The sequence below is a fragment of the Panicum virgatum genome, chromosome 4N, assembly GCF_016808335.1.
Source record: "Panicum virgatum strain AP13 chromosome 4N, P.virgatum_v5, whole genome shotgun sequence".
NCBI lineage: Eukaryota > Viridiplantae > Streptophyta > Magnoliopsida > Poales > Poaceae > Panicum > Panicum virgatum.
Window position 1 is genome coordinate 20,378,362 of NC_053148.1, and position 20,583 is coordinate 20,398,944.

A 20,583-nucleotide genomic window follows, 5' to 3' on the forward strand; every position below is an offset into this window, starting at 1 on the left:
ATTCGTCTAGCAATTTATAAGCAAACTATGTAATTTATTTTTTACCTCGTTTAGATTTAATATTCTATGCATGTAAGATATTTTTTGGATGTGATAGATTTGGAATTTTGCAACTAAACAAGGCCCTTGTGTATTTTTAAAGTTGCCTAACAGTTGATGAGGCATCGATAGTAAAGCTGTGCTTGATATAGGAGATTGAGATTGAACAGACCAAAACAAAATTGATTCGGAAACTGATGCACTGTCTAGTTCACAATTACATTTTGATGCCATTGATATTTAGTAGGCTTGGGCTTTTGTTGAAGCAATGATTTTGAACATAGGAAGCTATGCATGCCGCGTGAGAAGCTGACATCCGTTTGATCGAACGCGCACGACCTTATTATGGTTGCAACAATTTGTTTTTTACGCAGATATGCGCGTTCCCGCCTAGCGCGAAGGCCAGCGAGCAGATACTACTTACTACACGATATAAACGCGCACAAACTTGCCCCAAAAGTTGAACTGAGCAAGAGCCACAAAACTTGGACTCAGCAGGACTTGTTTATCCTCTCAAAAGAAAAAAAAAACTGTCTTGTTTAGGTCAGTACATGCCGGAAAGTCAGATTGATCCTTGTTGAGCTTGCTTTGGCTCGCTTCGGAACAGAGTGCTGCAGTCCGCTGGGTGTAGCCTCTCATCACAAGCAGCGAGCCATGCTTCAGAAGGAAAGAATGCTGCTGTTGAGGAGCATCGACTTTGCACCGCTTTCGAGCAGCTTGTCCAGATCCAGAAGTGGCTGGTAGATGTTTAGACCGAATCAATGCCTGGTCGGCAATGAGCAAAAATCACAAAACAGAAGGTACCTTGTGATTTGGTAGGCTTTTTCCTAAGAACGAAGTCACGTTCACACCCAAAGCTGACAGATGCTATCTCTGGAGTTGGTCCGTAGAGTGCCTCATCGTCAGCATGCCATGAAACGTAGTCTGAACCGGTCTTGTATCTGTTCAGGAGCACGCTGTTAAAATAGCTCCCCGGAAGGGCTTCAAGCACCTAATGAAGATTAATGTATCAGCGAATCACTACAAACATTGAATGCTGATATTTCGCAATGTTCCTACTGTCTGGTTTTCAAATACAAACTAACAATACGACGGAACACTCCTTACCTCTTTCAAGATGTCCTTGAGCACAGGGAATTCATCCCAAGAATGTGCATCAGCTTGATGACCACTGTATTTCAGATCTGTTAGCCCTTCATCTGCAACATAGCACATATCTCTAGGCTGCAGAAAAAGCAAGAGGAAAAGGTATTTGGATTAGCAGCTTTCTACCAAATTACACATTTACATTAGAGCTCCAGTTTATCAACCATCTCTTGTGCCAGATGAAGACGTCCAGTTTATCAACCAGTTTACGTAACAAATATCAAAATGCCCTAATACGATTGGTAAGGGACCCCACCCTTAACTGTAGCACTGGAGACTTCTGTTGCATTGGCGATACATATGAGCTTTACCCTTAGTCTCTCTCAACCACAGCTCAGCGTGGGAGAAGGATTCAGTGACTTACCTTCATCAAGTCATTGCTTAACTTGAGCATTGTAGATCTGGTCGCTATTTCCTGATCGGACGGTCAAGAGAGGGGCTAAAGTTAACCAGTGACTTCCCAGCAAGTTACATCTAGACTGTAGCACTGGAGACTTCTGTTGCAGCGGCGATACATAAGAGCACACTTAGCCTCTCCCAACCACATCTCAGCTTGTCCACTACTGCTTCACACTACTGACTACAAGTTTGAGTCCCTGCTCGGAACTGGTGTAATTTTTTGTTTGTTGAACTATGACATAATGATGAATTATGCTGTTTTCAGAGATTTCGGTCATCCTAGTTTTTGGTTGCTCAAACCCCATGGTTTTCATCTATTTTACTTCCATTGCAAGAAGTTCACATAGTTAAGAGAAATTTCGAAGCAAAAATTTCCAATTCCCTAACCCAGGAATCCTGGAAGGCACATCTATTATCTAAACCATATGGCGTGGCACGACCTGGAGCCCAACATATGATCAGGATTTTATAGCTAAATTGCTAAAGACACTGTAACCCAATGCTACACTGAAACGACATACATTGGTTTCCCAAAGCCGGATCAATGCCGCAATGCCTAAATGCAAAATTCTCAATCGGGCACCACGCCTGACGGCCTAAGGGGGTTTGCCCACCACCCCCCCTCCCCTATTAGCACCTGATCATTTCGCCAATACAACAGTAGGGCTACAATTTGCCCAAGAGAGCACCGAACGCGGCTGAACTGAAGAAATGGCTAACCGAGACGGCGCGGACCTGGGGGCCGAAGCGGCCGAAGATGCGGATGTCGGGGCGCCTCCAGGGGATGGTCCTGTCGAGGCAGTCGAACCACTCCCACGCCTTGTCGCGGGCCACGAACCGCGGGACGTGCACCACCACGCTGCCGCCGCCCAGGTCCGTCACCTCCCGCCGCGGCGGCTCCGGCCGCTTCGCCTCTCCCTCTCGTTCCCCCTCCGCCTTTCCGGAGACGCCGGGTTTAGGGACGGAGCCTAGGGTCGGGGCGACGAGGCGGAGGCGCGAAGCCATTGGCGGTGCGGCGGTGAAGGGAGGGGTGGAGGCGGCGAGGCCGTGCGGCGGGACAGGGGGGCACGGAGCTGCGGAGGCGGAAGACAAGGCACCAGCGCGAGCGACTGATGAATACAGGCCACTATTTTACGCAAACGGAAATGCTAGAAGTCATACGTCCGACGGATCGGACGCTGACTAGTCAGCGCATGCAACAAAATATCTAATCCCTTGACCTTTTTCCCTCCGGCACCGCACATGTCTTCTCCGTTATCGTCTCCCATTCGATGCCTCTCCCTCTAGCCATGGTTGCTCACCAATCCCCTCGAGGAGCACCGTGCGGGAGCTCCGGGGCGGCAAGCACGCCCGCGCGCGAGGACGGCCGCGGGAGCTCCGGCCTCCCGTCGGGCGCCGGATGCCTCTACCGCCGTGTCTCTGCCGGCCTGTCGGTCATCGACATGTCCAGCAGTCACCACAATGTCTGCCGAGCCATTCTCGATGCTGGTAAGGAGTTCGGCTTCTTCCAGGCAAGCACGACATGGGAGCAGCTCCGGACGGCTGCTCGGTGGTGGGGCTGGGCCGCCGCTCCCCCGCACCTCCCCTCGCCCTGGTCGCTGTCCCGCGCCAGGGGTATGCCGCGTCGGCCGCCGGAGGAGCTCTGGGCGGCGGCCATGGCGAGCAGCTCCGGGAGGTTGAAAATGACCTAAACGTCTGAATGGTCACGTGGCAATAGATATCTTACGATATTGTAGTAGAGATTTTGAAATGTTGCAAGTATTTTGAGCGGATGTTGCAAAAGCAAAGTTAGACGAGGTGTTGCATTTTGTTGCAAGTGTTTTATTTAGATGTTGCAAGTGTTTAGTTTGTATGTTGCGTCTTCAACGAGAGATTTAAATGTCCCATGTAATATGAAACAGATGTTGCGGTAGGTGTTTTCCTATTATCAATGGATGGTTAACATTTTTTTCAATATTTTTTGATGTTGCAAATAATGGTTTTCTATGTTGTAAATATTTTTTTCTATGTTGCGAATGTTATTATTCGATGTTGCGTTGGTCTGACGGAGCGTCCGACGGAAAAAGTTCCCATCGGACGTCCGGGCGCTAACAAGCCCCAAATCGAGTAAGAAGACGCATACTCAACAAGCTGTTTTTAATTTCTATTGATTGATTAAAGAGAAGGTGATTGAAATTTTTGATATGTTGGAGTGAGACTTTCTTCTTCTATATACAGTAGCAAATAACAAAGACTCAAAAATGATTTTATAACTTATCTCCTTTAATCAAGAAACATGGTGTGTTGGATCAAAATGTTTGGATTAGAAGTTTTAACTGTTGATCAAACTATTTTGATTAGAAATATGAAAAAATTATACTTGCATAATTGAAGTAGGTACGGCTAAGAGAAATATCTTGGTTTAGGACAATACGAAGGAGGGAAAAAAGAATTTTGATGGCATCTGCCAAGCCACGTAATAAAGTATAAAAAATAAATTGTTATTTTGATGAAATTAAACAAATATAACATAAATCATCGAGTATGACATTTGCAATGATGTTCTAAAGTAGACATATATTATGATTCTTTTGTCAGTTGGACGAAAGATAAAAATAATTGTTTGTCTTTTTTTAAAGAAAAGGTTGAAAATATTTTTCCATCATCTAAACATTAGCATAGTGTTTTCCTCGGATCATGTAAATATTTTAGCGTAGATGATTAATCCGACATCTCTAAAATGTAATGCTTCACATAAGGAATCATGACGGTTACACAAATCCAGCCAAGGATGTGGACTATATGGCTGAACAGTATTTTCCCATAAGATTTAGTGAAATTATCAGGTCAGCCACTGATTCAACGAACAAACAAAACTACGGCCCAGTTTAGTTCAAGAGCAATTTTTTTTTGTTGGAATCTTATTAATTTGAAGTACTAAATGAAGTCTATTTACAAAACTTTTTACATAGATGTGTTGTAAATCGCGAGACGAATCTAATGATGATAAATAATCCATGATTAATCAATAATTAGCGGATGGTTATTGTAGCATCACTGTTGCAAAATCATGGATTAAGTAGGCTCATTAGATTCGTCTCGTGATTTACAACCCATCTATGCAAAAAGTTTTGTAAATAGACTTCATTTAGTACTCCATGCATGTGTCGAAATATTCGATGTGATGATTTTTTTATGTTTACGGGGTTTATGGAGTGGGAAATAAACGGGCCTGCATCTCGTAATTTCGCTATATTTCCTAACATTACCATAAGCAGTGCGCGAATCAAGTCAAGCGGCCAGGAATAGCAGCATGGCATCAAGAGCAACCGCCCAAACGACGTGACGGTAACGGTAGCAACCACCAAACGAGGATGGTGCACGCGCTGGCGCAGCGCCATTGGTCTCGTTCCCACCAGCGCCTGCCACCGCGCGCGGCGGCAGCGTGGACGCCGACCCCGACCCCAAGCCGGAACCGCCGCCTCCGTGCCCCGGCTTCGACGACCCGCCACCGCTGCCGGAGCCGGAGCCGGGCGACGGCTCGTACGAGCCGCCTTCGTCCTCGCCGCCGGGCGCCATGGCGTCGTCGGGCGCCTCCGCGGGCGGGGCGGGATCGCCGCCGCCCTCCTGCCGCCCTTGCTCCAGGACGCGCAGCATCATCCGCTGGCCCGCCTGGCAGTGGCCCGGCGCGCCGCTGATGAAGTAGCAGGAGCCGCCGTGGTCGAGGCAGAACCTGGTGTCCCCGCCGTCGAACCGCTGCGCCGGCCTGGAGGCGCCGCAGAGCTTGTAGTCGTCGCGGGTGACCACCAGCACCGAGTCGTTCATGTCGTACTTGAAGTCTGCAGATGATGCGGGCACGGATCGGATCGGATCAGCACCGCCGGCGAATGTGATCATATGAGTGCGACGATCTATCGGTGATTCGGTGCTGCGCTTACGGAGGAAGTCGCCGACGTGGAAGCGGTTCCTCGCGGCCCAGTGGTCGTAGCTCTCGTCGCTGGGCGCCGCCGGCTTCTCCCACCCTCTCGCGCCGCCGACCTCGAACACCTGCGCGTGCCAGGACGCCGACGCAGTGCCCACGAGGAAGACGGCGGCGCAGGCGACGACGACAGCCGGGAACGCGACGCCGCCGCCCATGGCCCCGCTAACGCCGCCGACCGCGTCGCGATCGAGCTGCCGCTTCTCGATCGACGAAGTGCGATGACGGATGGCACGCACGCAGGACGCAGCGCTTCGCCTCTCGCGATCGGATCAGCGTGGGCTCTATCTGCGGGAGGCCGGTTTATGTAGGGAGGGGGACTCAGAGGGGGAGTGTGGGGATCGGCTGCGCGGGTTCGCGGGTGACTTGGCTTGGTCAGAGATGTGGAGTTGAACGTGCACGTGGCAGCACTTTGCGTTTGGTTTGGAGGAACTGGATGTGCTGTGACTGTCACTGTGAGAGAAAACTGAGTGGGCTGTCGGTTAAACAGGGCTCAGATGCAGAGCCGGGGCTGCTGGGCTCGAAAGGCTTCTGCGTGGGCTAAATTGGAGGTTATGGCCTTTATGTATGTGGTTTTCAAGCGGAGGTTGGGCCGGCGTTTCACCAATCCACGCACAGCGAAACTAAAAACAATGGAATTCGGAGACGAGCAACAGATGAATGTGAATTTACCTTTAAAAAAAACAGATGAATGTGAATTACGCATAACACAAGCATTTAGCTTAGTTCTTTTAGGCTCATCTAAAATTAAGTCCATTGGGTGATCCAAACAGGTAAACTAATATATTATGCAACTAAAGTGTAGTTCATTAGTCATCAAAATCCATCTAATTCAAGCTAAACCAACCAATAAACTATGAAAATTTCAAACTATCACTCACTATGCTCATGCGGGAACAGCGGCAGGAAAATCCAAGGGAAAACGAATAGTTGCATGTATATCCGATCTAAAATTTAGTCCATAGATCAAAACATGTATGCACTAAGTTTTAGTCATCTAGATCTCGTTTAGATCTATGGAAACCGTCATGTAAAGGTAGGCCTCCATTGTAAAAATTCTGGAAAAGAATGAAACGTTATAGAACACAGACATAATAAGCCATGCACCAAATATGGCATTGGAGCTTGCCGGTACTTTTTTTCCCCACGCCGCCACAGGTAGTGAAAATCATATAGAGACCATGTGTGTTGCTAAGTAGCTTGACGCTATTCAGAGCCTTGGTTCACCCTAGCACACCTAGGGCTAGAAAAGAATCTTGCATGCATAGAGTATTAAACGAATTTTATTTGCAATTTTTTTCACATATGAATGCAACTTTGTGCAATGAATATAATAAACCTAATTAATCAATGATTTGCTACAATAATACTACAGTAACAATCTTCTAATTATGCGGTCAAATGTCTCATTAGATTTGTCTCGCGAAGTAGCGTAGGGATTGTGGAGTTAATTTTATAAACTATCTTTATTTAATATCGCTAATTGATGGTCAAAGTTTGCTATAGTAATCTATCGCTGCTAAATCAGATAGGATCCAGATCCACCAAGACAAAGAAGATCAATGATTAAGGTTTGGACGATTTAACTCGAGATGGTGGTTCATCATGTCCGTGGGGGCAGCTGGCCTAGAGGGTTTGTGGGAACTGGTTGGACCAGCAGGGCAACAAGCGGAGACGTGGAGTGATGAGCCGATGAGTGAGTTTGTGATGGACATATACATGGTGGGGCAAATATGCTAATCGTTGTGTTTGTTTAGCTTGTCGGCCAATCAACTAGTAGTACTGTTCTCTCATACTAAATCAGCACCAGCCACTAGCTAACAGCTAGTCAGTAGTACTATTCTCTCATAACAAATCAGCACCAGCGACCAGCCACAGCCAAGCGAACACAACGAATGGAATTAGGGAAGTATAAGGAACGTACTCTCTCAGTTCCAATTACATATCTTTTTAGGTTTTCTTCATACATAATTTTTCTATATATTTATTAGATGTAGTGTATATTTAGATGCATAACAAATGCTATGTATATAAAAAAACAAAACAACTTACAATCTGGAGTGAGTATCAATGACGGTGGGAGCGGGTCCGCACTATTCCAAACTTCCAACCCTCCCCGCCGGCACATTCAGGTATGAGATTAGAGAGAAACTAAATGAATATAATGGTATTATAGCGTATTTTGCGAAACTTCTTGTTTCGTATGAGCCGTGGTGGCAACTTTAGCATTTGGGAACCTTATACGTCTACTTCATCGAACTGAAAAAAAGTATTAAATTCACAGGTAGCTGTCCACCATGTCCGTGAACCACCCGGAACCGGATCCGCTGACTTTAAGTCAGCGGGAAATTGTGGCAGACGTGTGAGCCACGCTCCCATGAAGCCCACAGACGTGTGGCCCGAGTCCCGCTGACCAGCGGAGACTCATCCGAACCGCCCCACCCATGTCAGGGCATTACTGCATAGAGGAACGGCATCTCATCACCCCGTCTTGCAAGGACTCAGATTCAGTGACTTGCCTGCAAGTCACGGCATAACTGGCGGCTATGCATCCACCGTAAAATATGAATCGAACGACTGTCGCCCAACGGACCCACGGACATAAGGAACCGCGGCGCGTCTTCTCCGCGCAACAGCCGGAGGTCCCGCGCCGGGGCGGGGACTGGCGACGCCGAGGCCACCCGTCGCCACCATCCACACAGCCGGCGCTGCTCCACTGCCAGCGTCACCGCAGCTCGTGCTTGCTCCATTTTTCCTACTCGTTTCTTTCTCCAAAAACCTGAGCGGCATGGCACAATCGACCAAGCAGGCCAACATTCTTCAACAATCCCCACCCGAAGCTTTCCAGGCTAAAGCCACCGTCTCCGTCAAATCCAAGAACCAAATTGTCGGCGGCCGGGTCGAACCAGAGGTAGAACTGCTGCTCCTTCTTGCCGTCGCTGTTGGCCCGCACGTTGGTGTTGAGCAACGCCATGGATGCGGGAGGATGCTGCTCTGCTCTGCTCCTTGGGCGAGGCGCCGCTGCGGAAGCGAGGTGGATGAGGTTGGAGAAGAGAATGAGGTCCGGGGCCACGGCGTCATCCTCCATGAGCGGCAGGAAGGTGAGCGCGTGGGAGGAGGAGGCCGGAGGCGAGGCGGAGGTCGCCAGCACGGCAGGCGGAGTGGAGGAGGTTGTACGGGATGAGGACTGAGGAGCGCGGGGGCGGGAGGTCCGGCATGAGGAAGGTTGAGCAGCGTGACGTCGCGGCGTAGGTCGCTGACTCGTTGAGGCGGAGAGGAGTGCGCAGAGACTGAGGCAAATGCGGCGGCCAGTCCGCCGCCGTCCGCGTGGCGTAACTGGCTCGGCGGAGAAAGCAAGGAAGATGAGACTCAGCTGCGTGCGTGGTTGTGTGGGACCTTTGAGTCAGATGCTTTGAATTCATCTGGAGCGTTTGATGGACTGCGGACGGCGGATAGTTGGGCGCCAGTTACACCGTGACTTGCCAGAGGAAAGTCACTGAATCTAGCTCCGTCTTGCAAGTTGCGAGCTGCGTGCGCAAGCCTCAGCAACATTCATTGTTAGTGCCAGTTTGTCAGTACCACGAGCCCTCATCGTCCCAATAATATTACACACTGGCCCGTTTGATTTGCAGTGTGTTATTAAATAGTGATATTTTGATAGCTAATTATGGTATTAAATAAAGTTAATTTACAAAACTAACTTCAGAACCCCATGCTAGTGACTCTGAAGAATTTAATGAGATCTTTGCCGCGCGATTAGAGGATGGTTACTGTAGTATCACTGTAGCAAATCATCGATTAATTTCCGTCATTAGATTCATCGCGAAAAGTTACACCCATTTCTAAAAAAAATTGTAAATAGACTTTATTTGGTCTTTTATGAGGGGCTAGAAAGAGGGGCGCTAGGATCCTAGCGTAAAGCCACTGTGTGCAAATGTGTACTACCACTAGTACGGTAGTACCATTGTTTGCCGCTGCTGACGTCACGTGGACCTACGTAAGAAAATACATGTAATAAGAAGATACATGGATCTACGCAGTGTACCAGGTATGGTATAATCGGTAGGAGTTGTTTGGTTTCATGGGCTAAATTTTAAACTATGTCATATAAAAAAATCTTAATATTTATTAATATTAAATAAAATATGATTACAAAATTAACTACAGAGACTTGGGTTAAATTGCGAGACGAATCTAATAAGATATATTAATTCGTAATTAACGGATGGTTACTGTAGCATCATTGTAGCAAATCATATATTAATTAAACTCATTAGATTCATCTCACAAATTAGCACCCATCTGTCAAAAAAATTTTATAAAATTTTTTTATTTAATACTTTTAAATAATAAGATTTGTATTAATGTGATAGGGACTAAAAAACCGATGGAAAGGCCTAGACTCCACTATTTTTCTTTGCTTCTTGGGTAGTCGCGCCAATCAAGATGGAGTAAACTATTGCAGAAAAGTGGGTGAACTGAAGTGAAGTGGTCTGGGCAGTGGAGCAGGGTTTGTCTGGTCCCGTTTGATTTGCAGCGTGCTAGTGAATAGTGACAGTTTGACTGCTAATTACAGTGTCAAATAAAGTCTGTTTACAAAACCATCTTCAAAACCCCCGCGCTAGTGACCCTAAAGAATCTAATGAGGCTTTTGACGCGCGATTAGAGAATGGTTACTGTAACATAACTGCAGCAAATCAGCGGTTAATTAACGTCATTAGATTCGTCACGAAAAATTACACCCATCTCTAAATTTTTTTACAAATAGACTTTATTCAGTCCTTCGTGCAGGAAAAATTCTGTTCTAGCGCTAGGTTTGTAGCGCCAAACCAAAACAAGCCCATCTGTTGCTATTGGTCAATCGCGAACGTGAGAGGCTCCCCTCCCTCCGGCCTCCGGTGCTCTTCACAGTCCCACCCCCATCCACGACAAAGACCTGACCCCGGCCGCCTTTTAGTCTTCACTAGTGCTCGAACACATCAGTGCATGATGATCTAGGTAGGTCAACTGCTCGGAGGGACCGCACAACCAAAAGGGATCATCAAAACTCCCAAGAACCATCTCGCCCAATTTCACTTCCACCCACCATGTCCATGTCCGTGCAGATCCCCGTGGATCGTCCTGTCTCCTCGCCACCTCCGGGCGCCGCCTGCGGCGACGTGGCCGAGGACGGGGCGCCGCCGCCCCCGGCCAGTGCCAGGCCCGTCCCCGTGCTTATCTCGCCCATCGTCGCCGTCCCCGCCGACGGCGCCGCCCCGGCTGGTTCTTCTGCTGCCGCCGCGCTGCCGCCGGCGTACACCGGCGTGCTGTACACGCACCACCACAAGTGGCCCGTGGTGGTCGACGACCCTGGCAAGAAGCGGGAGAAGTGGCTCAAGGAGATGCGCGGCTGGCTCATGGTGCTCGCCGTGCTCGCCGCCTCCGTCACCTACCAGGCCGGGCTCAACCCGCCCGGCGGCTTCTGGCAGCAGGACGACCCCCAGGGCAACGTCGCCGGCACGCCCGTGCTCCAGTCAAAGTTCCCCAAGCGGTCAGAATAATTGTAATCATTTCTTCCATTGGCTGCCATTACAAACATTCTTTGGGCTTAATCTATCTTCCTGCTGCAGGTACACGGTGTTCTTCTACTTCAACTCGACGGCGTTCGTGACGTCGGTGGTCATCATCGTCCTGCTCATGAACGAGTCCTTCTACCACTCGGAGGCCAAGGTGGAGGCGCTGGAGATCATCGTGGTGCTCGACATGGCTGGGCTCATGGGCGCCTACATCGCTGGCTGCACCCGCGAGGTCTCCTCCTCCATCTACATCATCGTCCTCACCGTCGTCGTCTTCCTCTACGTCGTCTACACGGCGCAGTTCCTGCCCAAGCTCTGGGGCCTCGTCGTGCACGTGCCCTTCGTCCACAAGGCGGCCCAGGGAGGCGCGCTGCCCGTGCCGCACGACATCCTCGACACGGCCAGGCCGCGGGCGGACATCGGCCGGACCAAGTCGGCGCCGCCGCGGTCGGTAGGATTGGTCGTCGGAGCAGAGGAGTGACCACGATTTGCTCGTTGACTTTAGTTAGCACAATTCCATTCAATCGTGCGGTTGTCGTCTTAATTATGATGTGTACTACCTTCATTTCTGAAAAGATCGAGGTCTAAGAAGGGGATTGAATTGGGATTTTTTCAAATTTTTATTAAGTCCTTATCCTAGACTAGTGTTGTCTAATCTACGAATTTGATTATATCAAATAGAGCACACTAGCATAATCAAACTAGGTAGGATAAAACACTAACATGTTCATCATCTTTAAAAAAGATCACACTAACAAATATGCAACAGAGTAAACTAGCAAGTAGTAAATCTAGGCAATGAGCAACCAAGGAAGCACAAAAACAAACTTTATAGATAAGAAATGCTAGTAAAGGAAATGAGGGAAACACGAGACAATCGGATATTTTTCCGTGGTATCGAGGAGTTGACGCTCCCCCCTAATCCACATTGGAGCACCCACTAAGGGTATCGCTCCCTTGCATCACCAAGAAGCAAATCTTCACTAAGAATGCTCTTTCTTCATCTCCGAAATGGGGAGCTTCACACTATGTACAATCTCCTTATCTTGGGGCTCCCACAATCTCCAAGAGCTCACCAAGAGTCACCCGATCACCAAGATCGTCTAGGTGCCGTCAAACACCAAGAGTAACAAGCTCTCAAGGCTTCACTTGACCCTCACTGAGATGACCCTAAGCACTAGCACACTTGCTACTCAAGGAATGATTGATTTCTTCAAGTTGGATCACTTGCAAATTGCAATCACTAGATCTTCATTCAATGGCTCCAAACACTTCTCTCTTCTTCTCTAGGGTGGCCTCAGGTATTCAATGCATCAAAAACATCATAAATGAGCCAGGGGGTCGACTTATATAGAGTGGAGAGGCACCTCTAGCCGTTGGGAACAATCTGCACAAAAGTCGTAGGCACCGGATAGACTAAAACCATAACACCGGTGTATCCGGTCACACTGAATCCAAATAGTAGCCGTTGACATCTGAATCAGTGACAGTCTAACAGCAATGCGCCGGTGCCTGCTAAGGTGCGGCACCGGTGTAACCGGTGCTGAAGAATTTTCTTCACTGCCACTGCAAAGCCTCTGATCAATGCCACTGTGAATGCACCGGTGGTCCAAAATCAAGCCACCTGTGTAACCGGTACGGAAGAGAACTTCCCATGCCCGAAAATATGCTCTCTGAGTGATGACAATGTGTATAGACCGGTGCTTTGTCATGGGGTCACCGGTGTATCCGGTGCAACTAATATGTTTTGCTTGATCCCAGATGCCACTGTCCAGTTAGACCGGTGGTGAGGCACCGGTGCAACCGGTTGGCATCGGATGCACCGGTGCTGTCCCACCGGTGTAACCGGTGCAACTGTGTTTTGCTGTTTTCGACTAGAATGAGTTGGAGTTGATTCATTCTTTGAGCTTTTGTTCTTCCAAGTATTTTCTGGACTTCTTTTGAGCCGTCTTGGACTGAATTGAGCAAGTGTGCATTGTTTCTAAGGCCAGATCATTTCGAGTCAAGCTACTAACCCAAGAACCCCTCTTAATAATACGATCACTAACTTAACTCTATAAAACTCAAACTAAATTAAGTGTCCTTCATCTCCTTGTGACACTTGAATCTAGAATAGTCCTTGATCTTGAAAATTGAGTCCGTGAATCGATTGATCATGAATTTTGAGGGGTCCCCTTTCACATTTCATATGAGACTTAACTCTCAAAGATTATTTCCTTCAAAATACACGTTAGTCGCATACGGTCGTCATTAATCACCGAAACTTACCGATTGCATCTACGGGCCTAGATGCGCTTCAATCTCCTCCTTTTTGGTGATTGATGACAACACAAAGTAGAGACAGCGAAATATGAAATTGAAAGCGCTACAACACATGCAAGATACAAGATAAACAAGGAACTGAACAAGCATGCAATAACTGAAATAAAAGCACATGTATAGACATGTCAACACAAGAGCATACACAATATCCAAATGACATGTCTGATACATCAAAAGCAATGAAGAGCCAAAACACGCCACAAACCCCCTGCTCCCCTATCTCTACTCCCCCTATCTATCTCCCCCTTAGGCAACAAAGCACCAAAAAGGAAGGCGAAGCTACTCCTGGGGTGGAGAACGCGTTGTCGACTGGCTGGGTGCGGTGATGAAGCGGTCGGGGTCGTCGTCCGAGGAGACAGTAGGCGTGACGGGAGTCGTCGAAGGAGGAGCAGAAGAGGTAGGCTAAGCTGAAGATGTGACTGCCTCCGTGACGACACTGGTGGAATCCGTCAGAGGAGCTGTCGAGACTAGAACAGTGTCCGCCGAGGAAGGATGAACAACTGTCGGACGAATCGGCTCGAAAGTGAGAGTTGTGACTGGTAGAGACTGAGCAGACGAGTGTTGAAGGCCGTGATGGAACTGCTGCTGTGACTGAAAGAGGTCCCGCTGCTCTGTAGTCATCCCAAACTGCTGCTGTTCTGGAGCTGGTGCTGGAGAAGGCATCACAAACACCCCGATCTGAAGAAGTGGTGACATCGGGTATGAGGCCAAAGGTGTCTGAACAAATCCGCCGATCGGAGGAGGAGGGCCAGACGGGTTGAACTGGAGCTACTGTGAAGTAGGGAACTGAGGCTCTGGCAGACCCAGGTGGTGGTAAAGTGTCCCAAAACAGCCAGAGGAAGATGGACGTCTGCTGCTGCCTCAACTCCTAGAAGAGGAGTATCTGAGCCTCCGCCTGGCGTGCCTGCTCTGCTAGCAAACGGTTCTGTATCCCCCTCTATGAGTGCTGCTCCTTTGTAACTGCCTGGAGAAGAGCTGCAAGTGTATCTGGCTGAGACACCTGGGCGGCTGTAACTGGTGGTGGCACTGGTGCCGAACCACGTGAAGTGCCTGCCTCGTCATTGTGAGCAGCTCGGGGGACGGAAATAGTCGGAGTGTAGTCCTCGTCGTCCTCCGAGTCGTCTGTGTCCACAGCCAAGAACTCGGGGAGCTGCGCCTCTGCCTCGTCCAAAGCGGTGTCCTCGGCAGCCCTCTCCTCGTCTCGGACTCTGCCCTCGGCCACAGCATGCTCGTCTAGAGTCCTCTGTGCTAGGCGCTGGCCCCTCGGGCCACATCTGCCATCTCGAGTTGCATGTGGTGAGTACTCCTTGAAGCTCGTCCTGGAGTGCTGCAGTTCGTCCATATGGGCGTTCTCCCCGAGCTGAGCTAGGATCCAGCTGATCCAGTGTGCGAACGGCTGCTGACGGTGAGCTATCATCCCGTCATAGATCACCTCCTCTAACTCACAGATAAAAAGATCTACAATATCGAACTCTCTGCCTGTCAGGATGTGAATCAGAAGCCACTGCTGCAGAGATGTAATCCCCTCATTGTACCCTATCCTATAGAGCAGACTCTGCCATAGAGCTAGGTGAATCGTCTTGGCGAGCGGCGTGAGTCAGTCTGGTTCTCTCGGTGTCCCGGGCAAAAACGGCTGAATGAACAGTCTGCTGGCCTCCTCATTTGGAGGTGGGTACGGCTGGTGAGGGCGACGGGGAGGGTCAACATCACTGTAAGTCAGGTGGTGTAGAGAGTGGGGCTCTGTGTTGGCGCCTACCAACATCACCAGCGATGACGCCCGCAGACGCCAATTTGGGGTGGCAGTATTTCATGAACCACGAATAAATCCGCAAGCGCACGGAATACCACTGAAGCATTTTACCCGGGAGTATACCGGGATGTCATTTATATTTCTGCAGGGAAGACGATGATTGAGAGAATATATAGATTAGTGGGTGAACTCTATCTAGATTGGATATTCTCATGCATAAACAGGGGTAAGATAATAACATGGTAGGAGGTACTGTGACACACATACAAACTACACTCTCGGATAAATAAATAAAAGAAAGATAAAAGATGCTTTAGGCCGGGAGTAAGGTAAAAGTCAGAGCTCGAGTCTGCTGAACTAGGCTAGCTATATCTACACTTTCTCATTGGTTAGCTCGTTAGAGATTAAACTACACAATAGGAAGATCGCTATCTAAGCGACGGGAGGAGCCCGTACACCCCGGCGACTTTATGTACCTCCTACCCCCATACCGAACGTGGAGGATTACTAAAAGGCTCGGACATGGCTGTCACCACCTGCAGGCTACCTCTACAAACCGAGGGTATAGTTGACATCCAGCAACACTTAGCTAATCTAGACACCATGTCTACACTAGTAAGGGATACTCTAGTGTCTCGCGCGGAGCCCCCACCCTCCGGATGGACAGACATCACACTAGAGCAATCATACGAATACTGGAACAGTTGATAGAGTTCTAAGAACAAAAGACTAACCATCTCTAGCACAGGGCGATCATACAATGCAAGCATAGAATGATAACGCAACCTTGACAAGAAGCATATACTCGATAACTCAGAATATACTTCAAGCAGATATCGGCAACCAAAGTCTAATTCTATTACAAACATCCGAATATTACAAGAGAGAGCTAGAGATGAACCCATACCAGACTCTCGAGCAACACCGGCGACTCGATGACTCCTAGACTTCTCCTAAACTCCACTAAGCCTAAAGACTATGCAAGGAATGCAAGAGAGGAGAGGTGAGTGGTGTGTGGTGTGTGTGTGTCCTATTCTCCACCCCCTTGTATTTATAGTAGGGAGCCACGGGGTGAAGCCAGCACAACCGACGTAGGGGACCAATGGGGAAGCGCCACGTGCCCTGGTTGAGGTAGTGGGGCCCACGGGCCAGGTCGGCCGACCAGGTAGGTCGGTCGGCCTGCCCGGGCCACCAACCGCCCCCAACTTCTTCTGGTGGGCTGTCTTGGGCCTCTTTGTCTGATCCACACTTGGGTTGGTCTGTCTTGACTTGTTTGAATTGGGTTCTTGCATCACTTTTGGTCCATCTGAGCCTGAATCGGTGCTCTGATAATTTCTGTGATTTTATATCGGGCCAAAGTGTGCTTGGAACCTGCATATTAGCTTGAAAACACAACTTGCATATTCTAAAAGGTAAAGTGTGGTTTAGGGACTTTATTGGATAAGGATGCGTGTAAGAAATGCAAACTCTGATGATTTTCTGATCAAGTTGATGCCTGGAAATGATCGTCCCGAGCAAAGTAGGACAAATCAGATTATTGATCAGAAAATAACTTTGACTCATACCTTACCTGTCATGTCATAGTCTGAAGCAAAGGGATTCATCTATAAGCTTAAATAAGTCGGTTAGCATACCTTTGCTCAATTACCTTACTCCTTCATGGGGCTTTTTAGCTATCTCCTTGTCTTGGGCTGTTGAAAGTCAGAACGGTGCATAGAGTGATACTTACTTGTTCATAGATCCGCAATCCATCTGGAGATACTTTTTTTTTGAAAGAATTTTAAAAACATGGCAAAGCTCGCAGGATAACTCTCTCGAGGCACTCATCTTGTATTTCCTTACTAGGGCAGTATCTGCCTTTGATCTTCCCTACTACTACAAGCCTTTATGGAGCTCAAGGTAGGATAAGAATAGGGCACACTTGTATTCTATTTATTGTAAAGTCAAAGAGAGGATCCATGGAGAAACAAGTCATGCAATCTCGATCAAAAGGTGCAAGTGTATGAGTGGATGGATGGATGGATGGATGACTTACTCCTTGAGGTAATGGCTTTTCTCTCTCGAATCATCCCTATGTCTCTTTGTTTTTTTTTGAGACATGACTACCCCTTTCTCTCTCTCTCTTTTTTTTTTGGGTCATGCTTCTTTGGCATGCCATCTTTTCTCTTTTTGGGGCAATCATAATCTGACTTTATTTTATTTTAGGGATGTTCGACGAGAGAGATCACTAAGACATGGAGCACTTATGTGGAATGAATGGGTGGTGGTGCCAATTCCCAGTGTATGAATGTAGGAATGTAGCAATTGGATGGGACGTGTACATGCTTATGATCGAGAAAGCATGAAAAGCATCTCTCTAGGGCCACACAATTTGACAAAACTCAACAGAATATCAAGCAGCATATGTGTAAAGGGTTTTTCATGGAATATGACATATGGCTTTGGTAGGACATTGCATATCGCTGGGGAACTTGCCTCTTTTAGAATTTTTGAAAACAACTCCAGACTTCAAGCATCACTAGAACAAGCTTGCACAACCTTATTTACCATATCTGAACTCGCAACAACTTAGACTTGAATCAAGCATACGCAACCCACGGGACTTTCAGGTTAATTGACAAGATATTTGCATAACCAGCAGTTTTAAACTCAAGAGAACTCTTATTTTCAAACTAGGCACAACAGACATGATAGAGCAAAGCAAAACTCATCCTTTCAACTTATCAAAAGGAGTTAAAATATTCTTACCGCGCATCATGAAAAGGGAAATAAAGCAGTAAATTTTTATTTTGTTTTTGAAAGTTTTTTATCAAATTTTATTGAAAACAAATAAAGGGATACAATTGACTTAGGGGAGGGAACCTCCCCCAAGCTAGCTCTTGGTTTAGGGTCCAAAAAGCAGGACCTTTCTCCATACCTGATCAGGTTGAGGTCGTTTCGTCCGTACTTGGAGAAGTAGTAGCGGTCGATGGGGTCTTGTTCTTCTTGCGCCACACCTTCTTGGTCTTCTTTGGTGGCGTAGGCGGTGCAGGAACAGGATCCTCGGATGCAGGATAGACAATTTGCAGATCTTCCCATACTGTATTGGTGATTAAGTCAGGGATCTTTTGGTCCTCTTCCACTAGCTCGGTTGGTGGAGTATGAATTTCCCAATCCTCCCAAGCTGGCTTGGAAGGGGGATGATAATATTAATTATCCCAACCTGGCTCTGCCCATAGCCCTTGTTTCTCACTATCCTCATGAATCAGGAATACCTCCCTTTTGTTCTGGAACTTGAATTTCATGGTCTTTCCCATGATACGGAGGCTGATTCTTTCTGTCCCCACATCAATTCTGGCGTTTGTATCCTTGAGGAATGGTCGCCCAAGTATGAGTGGAATTCTAAGATCTCCTTCCATATCAAGGACTACAAAGTCCACTAATATGTAGGTATTCTTGACCTTTACCATTAACCTTTCCACAACTCCTTCTGGATATCTTATCGTGGAATTCGCTAGCTGAACACACATAGTGGTAGGGGAGATTGATGGATAGCCTAGCTTCTCGAAAGTTACATTGGGCATGATGTTGATGCTGGCACCAAGGTCACAAAGGGCATGATCAAATTCATAGTCAAAGATTGATCAACTGATCACTGGGGTTCCGGGATCTTCTCTTATTGTGGCTGCTAACTCGCCCCACGCACCTCTTCTCGGGCGTGTGAGCTTTTCTGCATAGCTGAGGGGTGTCTTGCTAAGTGACTCTTTCCACATAGCATTGATGACATTTACGCTCTCTAGAGTTGATTCGGGTTGCCCTGGAATCTTCCCTAGTTCAGCAGCAGGTGTTGCAACAGCTAATTGAGCCAATTGAGTTTCTAGCGCCTTATTGAAACTCAGCTGGTTCTTCATAGCAGTGGAGAATCCGTCCATCTTGGCATGGATGGTCTCCATAGATTTGTCTGTAATGGCCAACTTCTTCTGAAGGGACTTATTGATCTTCGCTTGGCCGTAGACAAGATCTCTCAAGGTAGGCTGGTTAGGACCGAAAGAATTCGAATTCCCATTACCTCCTTGGTAGTATGGGCATGGTTGATTCCACCCCTGACCTCCTTGTGGACGAAACCCATTGCTGCCATTGAGGAATAGAGCTTCTTCTTGGGTTTCTGGGCAATTATCGCCCGAATGTCCAACATTGCCGCAGACCTCGCATGTCATGCGAGTCTCCAAGGCTTGAAGTGTTTGCAATTGAGCCTTATGTTGGGAATAATCCTCAAATTTCTTGAGGAGGAGATCAATCTTCACAGCGAGCATGTCGGCCTCCTTAACGGAGTGCATACCTCGCTGGTGCGGTTGGAGGCGATCATCGCTCCAACCTTGGTTGGAAACCATCTTCTCGATCAATGATGTAGCTCTTTCAATGGTTAGCGAGAAGAAAGCTCCACCCGCAGCGGCATCCACATGATCACGGGATTACTGTGTCAACCCGTTGTAGAAGTTCTGTAGAATGATCCAATTATCCATTCCATGGTGCGGACACGCTAGAATGTACTCCTGAAGCCTCTCCCAAGCCTCCAGAATTGACTCATTTGACGCCTGCTGGAAGTTCGAAATCCGATCACGAAGAGCATTGGTTTTGCCCGTCGGGAAGAACTTCGAGAGGAACGCCTTGGCACATTTGTCCCAAGTATCCACAGTAGCCTTGTTAGCATAAAACCATTGCTTCGCTCACCCCAAGAGAGAGAACGGAAATAGTTAGAGCCGCATAGCATCTTGCGATACACCCTTGATAACAAAAGTACCGCAGAGCTCCAGAAACTGTTGGAGATGAGCTCTAGCATCCTCATTGGCCTTGCCACAGAATGGGATGGCCTGCACCATCGTAATGAGACCCGTCTGGATCTCGAAATTTTCTCCTCCGGTGTTAACCTCGGACCCAGTAGGGACCTGGTTAGCAGACGGAGTAGAGTAATCACGGAGTGTCTTCTGGGCCATAGCTCTAGGAGCTGACGATGATGCGATGACTGGATCGACTACCGAGAGTGAGATCTGAGGAGGTACGATACGAGGTCGAACTCTTCTCAAAAGTGTCTCTGGATCGGAATGAAAGTTTTGCGGCAGATCGAAACCGGTCATACACTACCCTGTTTTCATATCAACAAAGACAAGAAAACAAAGCCAAGTTAGCCTGTTTGACAAGCGAATACCAATTTCGATTTTGTTCACAACTTTTATCTATATATTTCACTCTGTACCTTCCCCGGCAACGATGCCAAAAATGCTTGTTGGCGCCTACCAACGTCACCAGCGATGACGCCCGCATATGCCAATTTGGGGTGGCAGTATTTCATGAACCACGAATAAATCCGCAAGCGCACAGAATACCGCTGTAGCATTTTACCCGGGAGTATGCCGGGGTGTCATTTATATTTCCTC

At 48.0% G+C, this 20,583-nt stretch overlaps 2 protein-coding genes, 1 non-coding gene and 1 pseudogene across 3 annotated transcripts; 2 read left to right on the plus strand and 2 right to left on the minus strand.

Annotated features, from left to right (window-relative positions):
* Window positions 1-358: 358 nt before the first annotated feature.
* LOC120670679 lies at window positions 359-2,712 on the minus strand (annotated as a pseudogene).
* Window positions 2,713-4,852: 2,140 nt separating this feature from the next.
* LOC120670680 (early nodulin-like protein 1) lies at window positions 4,853-5,750 on the minus strand. Its single transcript, XM_039950832.1, has 2 exons — window positions 5,502-5,750; window positions 4,853-5,402 (listed from the first exon to the last, which is right to left on the minus strand). The coding sequence occupies exons 1-2, from the start codon at window positions 5,698-5,700 to the stop codon at window positions 4,855-4,857; spliced, it is 747 nt and encodes a 248-aa protein (XP_039806766.1). The 5' UTR covers window positions 5,701-5,750; the 3' UTR covers window positions 4,853-4,854.
* A 4,716-nt stretch (window positions 5,751-10,466) lies between these two features.
* On the plus strand, window positions 10,467-11,714 carry LOC120671610. Its single transcript, XM_039951996.1, has 2 exons — window positions 10,467-11,072; window positions 11,152-11,714. Exons 1-2 carry the CDS (start codon window positions 10,630-10,632, stop codon window positions 11,576-11,578), a joined length of 870 nt encoding a protein of 289 aa, XP_039807930.1. The 5' UTR covers window positions 10,467-10,629; the 3' UTR covers window positions 11,579-11,714.
* Window positions 11,715-19,669: 7,955 nt separating this feature from the next.
* Window positions 19,670-19,776, plus strand: LOC120671675. The gene has a single exon (XR_005673774.1). It is a non-coding gene; the product is annotated as a small nucleolar RNA R71 (small nucleolar RNA).
* Window positions 19,777-20,583: the final 807 nt, after the last annotated feature.